The 17,854-nt window shown below is 43.3% G+C and overlaps 1 protein-coding gene across 1 annotated transcript; it reads left to right on the top strand.

Moving 5' to 3' along the window:
- The first annotated feature begins 6,103 nt into the window (after window positions 1–6,103).
- TECTB (tectorin beta) lies at window positions 6,104–15,216 on the top strand. Its single transcript, XM_041461543.1, has 11 exons — window positions 6,104–6,158; window positions 7,011–7,099; window positions 8,874–9,064; window positions 9,451–9,593; window positions 9,674–9,746; window positions 11,137–11,240; window positions 11,320–11,403; window positions 11,603–11,765; window positions 13,529–13,598; window positions 14,493–14,525; window positions 15,015–15,216. Exons 2-11 carry the CDS (start codon window positions 7,024–7,026, stop codon window positions 15,065–15,067), a joined length of 990 nt encoding a protein of 329 aa, XP_041317477.1. The 5' UTR covers window positions 6,104–6,158; window positions 7,011–7,023; the 3' UTR covers window positions 15,068–15,216.
- The last annotated feature ends 2,638 nt before the right edge of the window (window positions 15,217–17,854 follow it).

Raw genomic sequence — 17,854 nt, 5'->3', positions numbered from 1 at the left:
AATCATTCCACAGCTTCCCAGAAAGCTTTTCTCATTCACAGACAAACCCATCCAGAGTTTGCTTGGACACTTCCTGTTCCAAGCTGCTTACTCCTTCAGTGGCAAAGAAGAAGTAAGAGCAGGATGGGCAGCTCACAAGCCCTACACTGAGCTTTGCCATTCTGTGGCTCAGTTCCATTATCTGCAAAACAGAGATAATGGTACTAAGATTGTGATAAGCATTATTATGATCAGTTTACAAGCACAGCACCAGCTAATTAATGCAGCTAAGTTTGATAGATGTAGCTCTCAGAGCCACATAGCTCTTTACAACAAACAGATCCCTTTCACAGCTAAAGAGACTGTCTCCAAGGATGATGGTATCAGACTGCCAAAAATCACAGACTTTCAAAAATGAGGACAACACTGGTATAATGGATACAGTGTGCTGAGAAAAGTAAGGTCTAAGATTGAACTAGCAGGATTATGTAGCTTGGGAAACAAAAACTATGATTTTAATCAGCAGCTGCTACTGGTAGAAGTGCAAAGGTTTGTGTTTGATTTGAGACTGCAGCACTACAGATACTGAAAGTTTATTTCATAGGGAAAAGAATTGGATCTTAACTCTTCAAAGGATATTAATTTATGGTGAGCATTTCAAGAACATGATTTTTACCAGTCCTTCATGTGTGCATTCTTATCTGGATCCCACAAAGCAGGTTTGTAATTCAGATGGGTCAGACCATGGAGAACTAAGGAAGCTGGAGAAGGGCTCTGTAGCTCAGGTAAGGGTAGAGGGGTTAAAGAGGGAGCAGGAGCACTCCAGGCTCCCAGGGCAATAAAGATTGCAAGTCTGAGGAAAGGTTTCCAGGCTTGGGAATATGAGGCACTTTCAAGCCACACAGCAATCAAGTCCTTTACTGTAATTCAGCATTCCTCGTGCTTCTGTAATTTCTTTATCAGTTTGCCCCTCCATTTGTCTTTGTTTTGTTCTTTTCTTCCTCAACCATATTTTTAAAATGAGCAGCATACATTTAGGATCAGTTTCTCAGCAGTCAATGGAATTGCCACTGAGGGACCCCAGAGGATAAATTTGCCTTTAGTATACTTTTTATGTTTCACTGCACTGCAGTCCTATTTTTGTCAGGTTTTCAGTAGCAAAGCATCCAGTCTGGGTGAGCAGCATTATTTATGGCCAACACATGGCCAGGAATAAGGCAGAAGATCAGACATCTGCTGCAGACTCTTTTAAAGATTGTGGTGACATACCCCAACCCAAACTGAGAAACATCATATTTCAGCACCCTTCCCAGCACCAGTGGAATAATGCTCAGAAAAGAGAGCATCACTGGAGCAAGAAGAGAATGGTCACTGTGTCAGAGCCAGCTGCCAAACCGAGAAGATTGAACTAAAGAATGACACAAAGAGTCCATTCTTCCTTTTTTCTCACCTTCCTCTTAAAATCCTCCCCCACACTGAGGTGAGATCCTCACCCACACTGCCAAGAGACCAAGACCTGTTGTTGAGATAACAAGGACTAAAAGGTTTACAAGATGTTATACAGGACAGCATGACTGAGATCCAAAAAAGCACTTATGTACCTCAGAAGCCATTTGGGCCACATTCAGGTGATTACAGAATGCTATTCCACAGCAGTAACCAGCCATGACAAAATACTTAATCCCTGTGTTCTCAGCAGAAAATCCCTGCAGTTCTGCTCTGACAGATCCCAGATGGGACAGCAGCAGCTCTGGGCACAGTGGAGCCCAGCAGCCACAGCCACACCCTCTTCAAAGAACAGCTGGAGCAGACTGGTGGTCAGAGCCCTCACCCAGGATTACAGGAGACCCAAATGCAGTTCTTGCTCGTTGAGATCAAAGCTATCTTTCCCCAGAAGTGCTCCAGCTTCTCCCTGGGAGCTTTCCTTGGGCACTCAGTGAGTAATTGGAGGGTGCTGGAGCAGGCTCAAGCATGTGTGCTGCTGAGTTTGCAGGGCTGCTCAGGCTCCCAAGGTAAGCAAAAATGAATGCCAAGCCAACCAGAGCAGTGTGTCTGTCTGGTCTCCACTCAGCTGCCCACACACAGACATCCAGTGTCATTTAAGACATCCTGACTATCCTTGGCTTCCAGTTCCCACTCCAAAAGTGCCCAAGTGTCCCAGAGGTCCTGTGTCACAGGAGATCTTGGGCACCTTACAGATATCTGTGCAGGTATCATGACCACCTTACAGCACTTGTTAACACAATACATGCCTCGTTTAGACAAATTAATTAAGTACATTGCAAGTTTAGGCATCTCCAACGAGAAGCAGTCCAAGGACAAGTGAGGTCTCACATGACTGGTGTTAGTCATCAGTTCTGGTCTCGCATGACCTGTTTTACATGTCTCATACATTCATTAAATCAAGCACCATGTCTTTATTAAATCAAGCTCCCAAGTCTTATCCTTCATAACTAGCTAGCTCCAAGACATCCCCTAAAAAATTACAACAAATAAAGCACTTACCCACACAAAGGCTTCAAGGAAACTCAGCTGGAAACTGATGTTCTGTTCCAACAGTAGCAAACTGCAAAACAGGCAGGATTTTGCTGGAGAAGAATCCAAAGAACACTAAATATGCTGGCAAAGCTAAACAACAATAGAATCAGGCATTCAAATGAACATGAAATATGATTATTTACTTCAGCCACAATTTTGTGTTCAGCAAGATTTGCTGTTGTAAATGTCTGTCTTGAACAGCAGAATTATCAAGGCTTCTTCAGCTGAGAGACGGTCCTCTCTCACACCCAGGAGTGCATGTACCAGCAGCAGCACTGTCTCACCAAGCTCATGGCTGCAGGTGATTGCTGAAAAATTATGAATCAGTGTTGCGTAGTTACGCAGACAGGGAGCTAATGCACAAGGAAGTCAAGAGCAGAAGACTGTCTCTTCCGGTGGCCTGAACATCCATCTCTGGTTTTTATGTGACTCTTCCACAATGACAGTTTCTTCTCATTTCCCCTTCTTCTGACAGGTCTTGTGCAGTTACTGAAGAATATCAGTCACTTGGGGACTTGGGGTGCAGGAGATCTGTGGGTCCCAGGCTCTTTGTATGTACATGCATTGCTCTATAATCTGCTCACAAGGCTAAAACATTTGTAGAATAGAACTGTAGAATCATTTAGGTTGGAAAAAGATCTTGAAGCCCAACTGTCCTACCTGCCAAGACCACCACTAACCATGTCCTTTAGTGTCACATCTGCAGGTACGTGCAGGGATGGTGACTCAGTCATGTGCTGAAGTGAGTGACCAGCCACGTGCCATGAGTAATAAACTACTGGAAAGGTATTTACACTGTAAAAGGCAAAACAATCCTAAATCCCTAAGGTATTTATGACTCGAGGGAATAAGTCTACACAGCACAGCTCAATCAGGCTTCAGGAAAATTTGATTGTACCAACACAGTGCTGCACTTCCAAGAGGATCCACTCACTCAGATCAGGCCAAATAGAAATACAGCTGCTATGCTTCCAGACCCAGCATGGATGTCTCTATGCCTGTGGGATAAATACACCCCTTATCTCAGACAAAATTGAGTATGCCAGGTTTTGGTGTGTGGAAACACCTTAATTTGTATATTGCGGCCTCTAGATGAGTGTCAGGTGATCTGCCTTCCCCTGGAATCAGCTGCCTGTCTCCATTGATCCTCATTATCTCATGAGTCCTTCCATATAGCTAAGGGACTCTTCAGGTTTATTGTTTTGTCCAAAACCAATGAAAATTAGATGTAGCAATATCCCTTGCAGGTTTAAACAGTAGAACCTCATTTGCTTCATGTAAGAGTCAGACAGTTGATACTCACACAGCTTTCCATCACAATGTGAGGAACAAGGCTGGAGACACAAGCTGCCCTTGTAGGTGGAATCCACAATAAGGCCTTCATTTGCTCTTGGTTGAAATCTTTACAAATACTTAGGTTGCTGAGATTATTCAATGGTCTTGGAAACACTCAGGGAACTGCAACAATCCTCAATGGTCTGCTTTGCAAGTTAATGGCTTTCTTTTTTCTGTGTGTGCACTTACACACAGAAGAGAGAAACCTAACCCTTCCCCGAGCCTCCACCTCTGATCAGTGCAGATATCAAATGCTGGTTGGCTTAGGTACATTTTGTGCTTATTTCTCATGCAAATGCAAACTACTATACACCAGCTGGCACCACTGCCAAATTTGTTTCATGGTTTTCATTCTGTTTTCTACCTTTTGCCTAAAAGGAGTATTATGTACATGGAGATAAGTTTTCTGTGAGAAGATAGTGGGAGATTTATTTTCTCTTAGAAATTATGGGATTAGATCCATTTTGGAGTAATTCCACTGAAACCTGTACTGTTGTACCAATGATAATTATTATTTAGAGTATTTGCTAAAAATCATCAGTAAAAAACTAATCTGTGTTTCAAGAGTTTTGTTAATATTATGATGAGGTGGACCACTTACATAATTTTTAGCAAGGCATTTACACTATGCCTAATCAAAGTTAGCCAAATATCTTATGCTCTAAATCAGCCCTATGTGTGCAGGCTTGATAGGCCAAGTCCAAGCCCAGGACTGAATCTGATTCTTCGAGTTTGAAGAATTAGCTTGCACACAACCAGGAGTCCTTTCTCATGGCCAAAGTCACAAGCCTTCTCCTGTAAGCCTCCCCTTGTTTCTGGGCTATATATTCTTGTCAACAGAGTTGATCATAAAGTTGCACCAGAAACTCTGATTTCTTCTTCCAGACCAAATACACACTCACACACAGAAAGACAAAAAACAGTGCATGTTGACACAGTGTATATTTAGATTTAGCCTTAGGAAATCAAAATTAGGTCTTCTGGCTTGAGACACTTCTTGTAGTGAATGCTGTCCTCAAGGTGTTCCTATAAATCTCACTCACAGGCCAGCTAAAAACTCCTTGTTGAGCATTTCAGGTTTAGGTCAGGGCCACTGTGCTCTTCCATTCCACTCTCTCCTACAAGAACTCCAGACTACTGGCAACTGGTACAGCTTTATTACTGTGCCACCCTATTTGCCAAAAACTGCTTGAGGGAAGGCAGATCCACACCAAAGTCCTGCTGTGGATGGAACAGGGTTCTGCACAAGAGGAGCTCCCAGACCATCTGTGAGGAACCCCACAGGGCTGGGTCCCACAGGTGTTCAGTGACTCAAGACATCAGAGCACGAGTGGTTCAACAGCACACGGGACTGGGGAGGGTTTGGGACACAGTGCCCAAAGCTGGGGCTGGGCCAGTTCCCATGGCAAGGCTTTTTAAAGCCCCTATTCTGTATAAAATAGCACTAGTGCACCCACTACTTTTTCTGGGCCTTTCTCTATAAGCTGACACAAACAGGATGTAATGGGGCACCAGAAAATCCTACCAGCCAGCCAAGACTTTCACAGGCACCTTCATGACCGGTGGTCATACAAAGAGTAAATTTGTTTCAGTTTTGTGTGCCGTGGCAAATTTTACACAATCTATAGTTTAATATTCAATGTATATTACAGTGTTATGTGCATTTAGTATTATATACTATTATTATGTAGTATAATGCTAAGGCTTATGGAAGAGCCTACCTAAACTCAGATTACCTGCCTGTGAGCTTTTAGAAAAAAAAGTAAAAAAAACCAACTCCTAAGGTAGTATATGATCTGTTGCCATTTCTTTTGTTCATTTGTATGGCACAAAAGCTTGACATTCTCAATAAGCCATTTAAGACAAGCAACTAATACCTATAAATATATTTTCACTGAATTCTAGCAGGCAGTTGTAGCTTCACCTCTCCATAAATTCTACATTTTCCTGATAAACCCACAAACCAAAAAATTTTGTACCTTCAGTAGATTTCTGTTCACTTGTTTGCAAGATCTGTAAAAAACCACTGTAGAAAAATTTGTAAAAATCAAATAGCAGCAATGCAGACTTATCTAGGGGAAGAAAACTGCTTTTCTATAACTCTTTTTTTTTCCCTCTCACACTGGACAATACTGGCAGGTTGAGATTTAACCAGAGATGGGCTCCTTTTACAAGATTGCTTATATAAAGCGAAGATAACACCAGCTGGGTTCATTTGAAAGAGGACATCTTGGAAAGAGCTGACAGCGCTGCTTTTGGAATAAGACTGGAATGAAAATCTGAAATAATTACCTCCTTCCTGTCTCGTAGGTATAGCTCTTAATTTCTTGTAGAATGCATAGGATGATAATTAGAAGGAATTGTCACTGATATGTACTTTAAGACCCTTTTATAAATTCATATATATTTATATATTCATATATTTATATATTTTTAAATAGAGGCTGAGTGAAAATGTTGAAATTGATTGGTTTTGTTGGAACTACTGAATTGGAATTATTTTTCCCTGTAAATGATATTTCAAAGGGAAAATATGAGAACTGCAGTCCCAATCTCACAGGCTGTATATGTTTTTCCCCTGTGGGAAACAGCTTTCAGGTTGGAGGCCTGAAATGTAAATGTAAATAACTTCTATGGAGGTTTTCCTCGAAACTCAACATTTAGCAGCAAAGGAGAAAATGCATAATTCACCAAAACTGAGCTACATTAATTTTATATGCATCAGAATAGCCATCACCACAGAGAATAGTTTCAGCACTAAATTTTAAGCACATTATATATGTTGTTGTGTCATATTTCATCTAGTAATTTCTATTCCCTCTTTTTTTCAAATCCCATTTTTCAGTTTCATTTGGTTATGTTAACGCTTTAGGTTTAGAATCTGCAATATAATAGAATAATTAAAAGCCACCACTAAACTGAGATAGCAAAATTGTCACAATGGTGACCCAGTTATAGCAATGGTCTTTGAAAGATTTACCCTGTAGTTTCAATTACATTGGGTGACAGGATATCAGTAATGTTATTTTTTCTCTCTTCAAAAAGGACATTTTAACAGTAGCTACTACAAGCTCAGGAGTAGACATTGCTGCAGACAATGCACTGTTTTTATTTCCACCTTTAAAGGCATTTTCAGCTTTTATTTCCTGTGTCCTCAGATCATTGCAAGAAATGGTGACTCTTGCTATTTATCTGCTGGTCATCTTGGCTCGAGCTCTTGCAGGGCCTTGCAGCCCAAATAAAGCAGGTAAAATAACTTATGTCTCCTAAGATCTCCTGTAATTAAGCTACCAAAGGGCTTTTTCATTCAAAAATCAAAAGGTTTTCCTTCAGAAAGTTAAACTGTGGATTCTCTAGAGCTAGTCCTTAGATTTCTTTTATTGACCTGCTTTGAGCTAGCACAGTAAAGAATGTTCCATTTAAGTCCTAACCCCATAAAGAATTAGGCATGTAGTTAACTCTGAATAACCACAGTGCAAGAAAGTTAATCACAAATGCATAAAATAGCAAAGGGAACAAAAACAATTAGAAATTTTCTGTAATAGTACAGGCTAGATGCAGCACATCTTTGCTGCCCAAACTGGGCTTTAGTCCCACAGACTACAGTCGGATTGCCAGTGGTGATTGAATGTGCTGGGCTGAACTCCTGAACCACACCGTTATTCTAAAGGAGGAAAAATACAAAAATCATTGTATCTAGGGCTCCAATTGCACACTGATTAGTGCCTAGAAACTGGAGTGATCTGGTGCCTGACAGACCTGTAAAATAAATTTCACCACAATTACAAAATGTGCTCTAGAAATGTGTTGGAATATGCCTCAATTTAGTGTTTGCTTTTTAGTGCATGGCTGCTGTCAGATTACTGTCAGTCATTTCATGATATATCTAAAGTATTTGGCCCTCTAGCCATTTATTTCAGTACCTTTATTTGCACAAGCATTTTGTCTTAACTGCAGGAATTTTCATGGCTCTAAAGTTGCCAGTTTTAAATCTGAGCATTAACACAAGCAGAATCAGCTTGCGTGTGCTGAAGGTTTCTTAATCAGAAAAAAAGCAAGTTGTTGTCTAGTTGACTTTCCCAGATTATTCCCTAGCAGACATGGAAAGGCTGCAAAATGAGGCTTTTAGCATAAAAAAAAAAAAAAAAAAAAAAGAGAGTGGCAAGGGCTTTAAAAGAAGTAACCGAATAATTCCAGAGAGGGTGCCTTTTTTTCTCACTGCAGTAATTGGAAGTCTTCCTCAATTTTCAGGTTAGTCAATATTTGCCCTTAAAATTTCCATCAGATGTTCAAATTAGCTCTGCCTGTGAAAAATATCCAATTCTGCTATCATGAAGCAATCAGTCCGTTTTAATGTTCAGCATTCATGTGTGTATTAGCAATCACCATGTTTGGAAACACACATCACTGCTGTTAACAGGGCTGGAGTTTGGGTGATTTCCTGTGAATTGTTGTTGTTAGCAGGGCCAGGTTCTTCAGTTCAGTTTTAGATCTCGGCTTTTTACTTGACAATTGGAAAAATTCAGTTTGTGCCAACACTACAGTGCCAGTTCAAGAGGAGAAAAGGCAGAATATCTATTGTGGCCAAAATTTATACACCAGTACAAAACAGTGCAGATCTACAAAGCCTACCAAACAACCTCACCAATATTATTTTTACAGAGTCAGTGGTGTTTCAGAAGCCAGCTTTGCAGCATATGTTAATGAGATATTTTCAGTGCAGTCCTTTTTTGCTTCAGGTTTCTCACCAGTGTCTCTGCTTTTTAACCAGCTATTCCAGAAAGATAAAAAAATTTCACAAAGTTCTGCATTAGAAGGCAAAGGCTAAACTCTTACAAAGAGGACAGAATTTAACAACCTAAAGGTCTGTTTTGTGTAGCAAAAGCTGCTCTCATTAGGGGACCTTCCAGCACACAGCCTTGTTCACAGAAGGTTAAGCCCAATGGAAAGTAAGTGGGCAGACCATCTCTTTGAAAGGAAATTACCACTGAATAACTCCTGGTGTATCATTTTCCTTCCAGATGTAATTCTGGTATACTGCTATCCTAAAACCATCATTACCAGAATTCCAGAGTGTCCTTATGGATGGGAGGTTAACCAGCTGGCACTTGGAGGCATTTGCTACAATGGGATCCACGATTCAGGATATTACCAATTCACAATCCCAGACCTGTCACCTAAAAACAAATCATACTGTGGCACCCAGTCAGAGGTAAGACTATGAAGGTCAGCATTTTTGATTCAGGAAATGGCTGCACTCACTTGAGAGAGTCCTATCCTCTTCAGCTTGAAGTAAGCCTTAGGTACCAATGCAAGAAGGAGGCAAACTGCAGAGTCAAGGAGAAGGAAGAATCACACAGCTGTGCTTTGCAGTTCCAGGCAAAATACTCACAGGCTTAGTGATATTAGTCTGCTGTTCACCTGCTCCTGTGTTACACAGAACTTATGTTTAGTAAGGCATATGAATAGGCAAAGAGCTACCAAACCATGTTTCCTTGGGGAGGCAGTTTTGACATCAGATTCTTCATGTTTCAAAGTACATTCCTGATGCCTCAAGGACTCAGTACTGCCCACATTTCTCTGTCTCACCATTCACAGTTCAAGAATCCTGTGTATCACTTCTATAACTCCATCGTCTCCAATGACTCCTCAGTGATTGTGAAGAGCCAGCCTGTGAATTACTCATTCACCTGCACATACAATGCCAACTACCTGGTGAACCAGGCTGCCTTTGACCAAAGGTACGTCCTCTTCTGGGAGTGTGTCTCACCCTGTCCTCATTACCATGCCTCACTGATACAGAATTTTGTCCTGTCCCCAGGGTGGCCACTGTCCATGTGAAGAACGGGAGCTCTGGTTCATTTGAAAGCCAGCTGTCCCTCAACTTCTACTCTGTAAGTGCTCTTTGCCACTCACACCTTCACCTTTACCTTACAAAGGCTTCAGCCAAAGAGCTGGAAAAAACAGGGCTGCTGCTCCTGACTTTTATGTGTCATGGAGCACAGTACTAACCTGGAACGGATAATTGCAGTGGGATTGGCAGGGGTTCTTTCTGCTGATTAACAGGGATATACTTAAAGTGAACAGAGCAGACACATGCCAACTGTTCTTTTAATCCCTCAAAATCAGACAGATGTTTCTGCTGAGAGGTACACTTCTAACCTGCTGACAGGTTTTATAAGAAAAATCAAAACTTGTGTGTTGTCCCACTGCAAGAGCAGCATGAATCTGCACATAGTCCTGGCCTTGCATGGCCTCTATAGACACAGCAAAGCTCCTTGCATTTCTCTTGCAGCTTTCTCCCTGGTCCTCTCACCTGACAGATATTTCATGTACCCCACAGATCTTTAGGTCATACTGGAATTTTGTTGCCAACAAAATACTGTCCCTTGACATCAGGCAGATCCTTTGAAGCATCCCTCTCCTCTCTGTAGCTACCCTGCACTGCTGGAGCAGCCAGCTCCTAATCCTGGAATCTTCTCCACAAAAGCACAGACAAAAGCTCCAAAACAGCCTCTCTATTTTAGGACAGCTAGAAAAAGCACAACTAGGAACATACTGTGTTAAAATTACAGGCCAGGTAAAAGGAGTATTTACCACTAGGTCAACCAATGGTAGGACTAAACCTGATAATCTTTGTACAATTCTGGTGCTAGCTTTGTTATCATTTTACCCAACAAGAAGCATTGGAATTTAAGGTAGACATTTCAGTCTATTTGTAACCAAAACTTTTCACCTGAGCACCACACTGCTCCATGTTCAGCAGGCTTGCTTTTTTCTTGTGATTTCTGCTTGTTTTCTTTCCTTTTTCCAATATGTGGCCATGTCCCAACTCCATTCCCATTCTATACACTCACCTTCATTCTCACTCCCACCAGCTTTCCCCACCACCAGAAGCAGTAGCAGCAAGCTTGCTTCCCACCCATGCTGCATGGGAATGAATACATACAATACTACAATGCTACAGCCAAACAGCATCAAGTTCTGTCACTGATCATCATTATATGCCAAATATTAATAAAAATATTTTTAAAACATGCAATAAATGCTACAGCCAAACAGCATGAAGTTCTGTCACTGATCATCATTATATGCCAAATATTAATAAAAATATTTTAAACTCCATCTTGGGTTTGCAATAATCCTACCAGTGTAGAGTTTGGAGATTGCAGGTTATAAGAAACCAGATTTCTGTGGTCAGTCTCTCCAGGGGTGTCTGAATTTGAATCATGCTTTGCTTTGCATACAAATAATGTATGATACCTTTGTCTTTGTCTTTCAAAGAATGCCAAGTTCTCAAGTATAAAGGAAGCCCCCTTTGTGGTTGAAACATCAGAAATTGGTTCTGACATATTTGCTGGAGTGGAAGCCAAGGGCTTAAGTGACAGGTAGGCAAGGGAAGGAGGAATGAGGAATAAATTGGCAACTGGGACATTCCTTGCTAATCTGGGGTTTGTATCTCCACAGGTTTAAAGTTGTTCTCAACAACTGCTGGGCAACTCCCTCCTCAGAGTATTTCTACCAGATCCACTGGCCTTTGATCACCAAGGGGTAGGTGCTGGTGGGACCCAGGGGAGCACCTCTGCCCAGCCCAGCCCTGAGGATGACTGGAAAGCTGGTTGTGGGGCATCAGGGGGCAAAGGAGAAGCTGGCCGAGAGCAGGGCAAATGCTTTCATCAAACTGTCACCTCAGGAGATGTTTCACTGAAGCCATGGGGGCTCTGACACTTCTTCTCCACACACAACACAGGTGTGCCTCGGACTACTCCATCCTAGTGCACGAGAATGGGAAGACGAACCGGGCCACGTTCCAGTTCAACGCCTTCCGCTTCCGCAACATCCCCAAGCTGTCCAAGGTCTGGCTGCACTGCGAGACGCACGTCTGCGACAGCGAGAAGTTCTCCTGCCCCGTGGTAAGGCCTCCCCGCTGCAGAAACACACGGTGCCACGTTCAGACAGAGGATGGCCAGCCCTCCCCAGGGGTTTGCAGGTGCAGAGCCAGCACCAGGGCTCTCAGCAGCTGGAGGCACGGCACTGTGTGAGCCCAGCTGTGCAGCTGACCCCTGTCCTGCCACAGGCAACACTGGGAAACTCGTTTAAATGTATTGAGAAATAAGGTAGCCACTGAAAAACTCAGCTCCTGTCAATTTGCCAGACTACAGTCCTGTCTGACAAACAGCTACAGTTAAAGACAAGCCTGGAAAAAAGGAGAAAGTTCAGCTTTTTCCATTTTACCAAGTATCTCGGTGCTAGGGGCACCCTGGAGGCCATGGGAGAACCTGTCTCAAACTCCCTGTCCCCCTTCCCAAGGAAAGTTCTCTCTGCCATGCTGCAGTAAGTTATTGCTCTTGCAGACATCCTGCTCTGCATAAAATACATAAATTGTCTCTGGAGCAGGAACTGAGGTAGAAAAGTGGATTCCTGTATCCTTAGATGGGAGTATGGTCAGGTTGCTATACAGGTACATAATTTAACAAGGGCAGGTGCCCATAAAATGTCTTTCTTTAAAGACTTCTCTCTCCACCCTTCACCAAGTCAGAGCTTTACCATTCTTTCTCTCATGCAATGAAATAGAATTTTATTTAACCTGAAATGGAAGCCCAAAATATTCCTTAGCCAAAATGCTGTCATTTCAACAACAAATGTTTCTTGCTGGAGAAGAGAAAGCATCACTCCTGGTGAGCCCAATTTTTCTTTCTAACCCCTTTCTCAGACCAGGAGAAAATTAAGGCAGCATTTTGTATTATACCGTCTCAGGGCTAAGCAGGAGGAACTGACTTGTGCAAAATTTGCATGTTTGACAAAAACACATTGTTAGAAATTCTGTTTCAAAGGCAACAGAAAAATCTGTTAGGTTTTGCTGTTTGTTTTTCAAGATTTCTTCAACTTTTTATCCAGCCACAGATCAGAGTTAAAAGAAAACACAAACCCACTACTTCATATGTGCCCCTCTGGCAGTACTGTCAAACACCTACATCATCCTTTCAGGCACTGTGTGGAATTCCCACCTCACCCTCCAGTGCAGGATAATTGCTCGATCAGCAACATCCCTTGAGTCCAGTTCCCACTCAAAAATGCAGCTGGTGGCTTCCTGCAATTAAGGCTGAACCAAGCTGGTGGTCTGTGCTTACAAGAAACTCATAACCAGAATTACTACATGCTGAGTTTATAATAAAAATGCCCACAGCTGGGGATCTGCAAAGGTCAGGAGATGCACAAGGACCTTTAATCTGCAGAGCACTGCCTCCAATACAGACCTTGTCAGCTGTGACAGGCATCATTAGTGCTGGACACGAGCTGATCTGTATGGAAAGGATTTGGTGCTTCCTGTTTCTACCCAATGGGCAACAATTATCATCAGCAATAAACAACCACAGAAGCCTTCACAGAGGTCAGGGGTTAAACAGACAGAGCTCAATTTCCCCCTTCTTGACAGAAGTTTTGTTTAAGGCAGGGTGGGAAAGGCAGCCCACCAAAATCTTCAGAAAATGAACGGTAAAGACTCTCTTCAAATCTCTCCTGCACTAAAACCCCCAATAATTATAGGCAGAAAAAAAAAAGGCCCTGGAATATATGCAGTAATTTCTTGGTTGGAAACATAAGAATTGTGCCTGGGGTTTTTTTGTATAATTTTTATTTGTTTTGGTATACATGGCTTTCTCTCTGCTCTCTCGAGATCTGTGACAAACGCAAGCAGCGCGCGGAACAAACCGGAGGCGTTCTGGTGGCGGAGATCACCGTGCGCAGTAAGTGCCTGGGCTCCTGCGGTGCTTCTCCCTTTGGGAAGCAGTGAAACTGGCAGCATAGGAGGAAGCAGAGGAAGCCAAAGCCCTCTGCCAGACCCCTTTCCCCCAGGAAAGCAGGAGTCTCGAACAGAACACCAACAGAAGTTGGTCCCGTCCCACTCTGGCAGAAGAGCTCAGTGAAATTCTCTTCGCTTGCCAAGTGAGTCAAGGCCTCCCTTTGGCATTTATGATAAATGGCCAAACCACTGGCACACCAAGCTGGCAGTGAAAGCTCTGCTCACCTGCCTGTGACCTCAGCAGCAGCTCAGACACGCTCTGACAGGTTGTACGGGAGTGGGAGAGAGGTCAGGAGCAGCAGGAAAGTTTTTCTTTACACTGTGGGTCTGTAATTCAGCATATCCACAACACCTTCATGTGTTACAAGGATGTGTGCCTATCCCTCCTGACACTGATGGCACTGCCATCGGCCTTCCCCGCTCTAGAACAACTGTCTCCTCCAACTGCTGCCTCCTGCAGGCACCGGGGATTTCTCTCTGAGCTGGTTCATCTTTTGAAACAAGTTCTTGGAACAAACATTGTTTTCACGAGAGTCCTTTACACTAGTTTATCAACTGTATCTGCACCAATCTGAAAGCCAATTTAAAATTACAAATACAGGTACAGTAGAATTATTACAATCCATTATGTTGCACCAGTAAACCCCCATAGATGTTAGAAGGTAAAAGAACTGAGGGTCCTGTTACAACTTCAAACAGTAAATCCAAGAGGAAGAAATATTCAGATTTTCAAAATGTGACAAATGTTTCCTGTTCTGCTTTTACAAAGCACACTGGTGCACTTTGCCCTATTTTAAACATCATTCTGATGTAATCTTTTTCTTCCTCTTTTTTACAGGCAAAGGTTTATCCAGATTTTACACACTCTCAGGTAAACAGCGAAGTATGACAATGAAAGTATCAACCTCTAATATGGATTTTGAGTGTCTTTGTCAACATAAAATCCATAGCTCAAATAAAAAAACCTGAAATATCAGTAAATTTGACAGAAGAGTGAACATTTCAAAAGCATATTTTATTTCCCAGTGTAATATACTTTGTTTTCCTTCTTTTGGTACATCCCTCACACCAGACAATGAAATCATAGTAATTACTTCCAATACTGAACAATCTTCTTTCTCTAATTGTCACTCCCTCTTCCCAAAAAGGAACAATCATGTTTTACTGGGTTAACAGGGGTGTCTGAAAGCATTTCTGATTGGAAAGGCTTTGAAACACACCTTTCAAAATCTATTTGTTAACATTTGATCTGTTGACAGAGCCACATTAGGCCATGCAGTTTTATTGAATGGGGTGGGAAGAGGAGGTGAAAGGGAGCTGACAGGGAAGTACTCACATACAGCCTGTGTTTCTCTTGCAGATGTCATCTTCCACCTACTTTTCGTGATTGGATTTTCTGCTGTTTTATTATAAAATGCAGCCCAGCTCTACTTTGGACCTTTCCCTGATCCTGTTTGGACCTGGACGTCTTTACTAAAGATGTTTATTTTACACAGGAAAAAGGAAAGCCACTAAAAATCCTTGTGCACCATTTTACCAGATAAATAAAACATTCCATGAGCTTTGTGCCTCCAATTCTGGAAAATCCCAAAGCAGATTTGCTTCTCCCATGTCTCTGCTGGAATTTTGAACTGGTGAAAACCCTTGGGTTCTGTATTCTGCCAACACCTCCTTTTAAAAAGCTGTGATGGCGATAGGACTTGTTTCTAAAGAGAATATAAAGATGTGCAAACTCAGCATTTTTTAGTGCCAAATTTACCTTCAGGGTCCCAGTCCCTGCCAGTCTCAGTGTGGTACCAAACTCCCCTCCAGGCCTGGCCTTGCAAAGTCCCAGTTTTTTCTGTGAAGTCTTGGAACAAGACAAAAACCAACCTAACATGTCAAGGATGGGAGGAAAGGGTGCTTTTCATGTAACAGTAATTAGAAGGTGCTCAGAGTTAATTACCTGACATTTCTTTCCTGATTCTCAGTGTTGTCAGTATTGATTGGTGGGATTAAGTAGAGCACACTGTAGGAGTAGGATGTCTTGCTGACTGGACAGGCTCAGTGCTGGATGGTTACATGGTGTGGGAGCATATTGAGCACATCTGAGGCTGGAAAACAAACTAATGAGCTTTGCATTTCCTTGAAATCATAGGCAGTGGCAGACACAGCAGGGTCCAGGTGCTAGGTCTGTACCTGAGTAACAACAGCAAGACAAAAGCACTGGAAAGGAAAATCATGATTTATAAAAAGCAGGAAACATCAGGCCATAGAACAATTCCCCAACAAGCATAACAGTAGTTTCCTTACTTCCATTAGTTACTAGAACAATATTGAAAAAAGCCCCTTGAAATTGTCAGAAACATCCTTAGAACTTTTCCATGAAACTTCCAGGATCCTAAATGTGAAAGAGGGCAGAATTACTACAGTTAATGAACACGGTGGGTGTACCTGTGTTTGCACATACTGAAGCAAAAGCGCATTACAGATTTTTTACTATTGTTTATTCAGGAAGCCTCCTGAATAACTCTGTGAAGGATTTTCAGCTGACAAAGCTCATTTTCGGCAAAAGCTCATTGTAATGAAGATAACGCGGAGCTAGAACACGCATCCATTCCGCCCCAGCGGTGAAATAAACACATTTCAGCGCATTTCCAGGGGCTCCTCTCGCTGCTCCGGGCGCGATCTCGGCCCGCGGGTGCTGCCGCTCCCCGCCGCGCACAGCAGAGGGCGCTCCGGGGCCGCGCCGCGCCCGCCGCCCGCGGGGCTCCGACCCGGGCCCATCGCCCTGCCCGCTGCCCGCGGGGCTCCGACCCGGGCCCATCGCCCTGCCCGGGCTGCCCGCGGGGCTCCGACCCGGGCCCATCGCCCTGCCCGGGCTGCCCGCGTGTGCTGCTCCAGCTCCCTCTGCTCTGCTCTCCTCCCACTGACAGCCCGCCTTTCGGCACCGCCAAGCGGCTTTTACCTCTTCAGATTCTTGTCCTTCTCCAAAGCCTTTGTTTTGCCTTGCTTTTACAAGTCACTGCTCTCCTATCGCGGTTATTTTGTGCAGAAAGCCTTGAATGCAGTTTCCTTGGCAGGTTGGTTAATTCCTTTCTGGTTGTGCAAGAAGTGTGGCTTTGGAGCCAACCGTGCAGGATTTCAGCAGCTGTGAACGCGCCTGTGAATTCCCAGGCCGCTCCCGCCGGCCGTGGGATGGAGCCTGTGGCACACACATCTGTCCTGTGGCACACACATCTGTCCTGTGGACACACATCTCCTGTCCTGTGACACACATCTGTCCAGTGGCACACACATCTCCTATCCTGTGGCACACACATCTGTCCTGTGGCACACACATCTCCTGTCCTGTGGCACACACATCTCCTGTCCTGTGGCACACACATCTGTCCTGTGGCACACACATCTGTCCTGTGACACACACATCTCCTGTCCTGTGACACACATCTGTCCTGTAGCACACACATCTGTCCTGTGGCGCACACATCTCCTGTCCTGTGGCACACACATCTGTCCTGTGGCACACACATCTGTCCTGTGGCACACACATCTCCTGTCCTGTGGCACACACATCTCCTCTCCTGTGACACACTGATCTCCCGTCCGTGTTCCTGCACTGAGCGGGGCTCAGGCAGCCCTTCCGCCTGCTCCGCTCTGGATCACTGTCTCCCTACAGTCCAGAAATGGCTTATTGCCAAAAACAATCAAAACACAACTGAAAAACAGCTGCCAGAGGTGACTGTGGAAAGGTCTATGTGCCAGAGAAGGCAGCAACACATGAACAGGTTTCAGCTCCAGAAGTACTGCTCCGTAAGAAAGCCAAAGTTGTCCATCCTGAATACTTTGCATGAAAAATATCCACCTTCTTTTTTCCTAACCTAGCATATGGCTCATCACTACTTATTCTACTGAACACTATTTATGTTGCCTGTATCAGAAAATGCAATGATTGCTAAAGATTTTAGCACAAGATGAAGTTTGATTGACTTCATCATTTCAGATGGACTAAAATGATGGCTCTTTTCCAGTCAGGGCATGATGATGCTTGTCTTGATCTCTGCATCTGAAAGACAAACACAGGTCTGCCCATGGAAACATAGGGGCAGGAAGATTACTTAGGGAGGATGCAGATAATCTGTTTAGAACCCAACATTTGTCTCCACAAAGATTCCAGTTGGGCTCTGTCCCAGTTCTTCCTTCCATTTGGATGAACTCTAA

The sequence above is a fragment of the Pyrgilauda ruficollis genome, unplaced genomic scaffold, assembly GCF_017590135.1.
Source record: "Pyrgilauda ruficollis isolate IOZ18807 unplaced genomic scaffold, ASM1759013v1 scaffold15, whole genome shotgun sequence".
NCBI classification, from domain to species: Eukaryota; Metazoa; Chordata; class Aves; order Passeriformes; family Passeridae; genus Pyrgilauda; species Pyrgilauda ruficollis.
This window is presented reverse-complemented; position numbering and strand designations above follow the sequence as displayed.

What these genes read in the sequence shown, in the direction of transcription:
- TECTB (XM_041461543.1), top strand. Translation starts at nt 7,024, where the DNA reads ATGGTGACTCTTGCTATTTATCTGCTGGTCATCTTGGCTCGAGCTCTT. An exon ending in TTGCAGCCCAAATAAAGCAG is followed by an intron (nt 7,100 to 8,873) that starts GTAAAATAACTT and finishes TTTTCCTTCCAG; the next exon opens with ATGTAATTCTGGTATACTGC. An exon ending in TGTCCCTCAACTTCTACTCT is followed by an intron (nt 9,747 to 11,136) that starts GTAAGTGCTCTT and finishes TGTCTTTCAAAG; the next exon opens with AATGCCAAGTTCTCAAGTAT.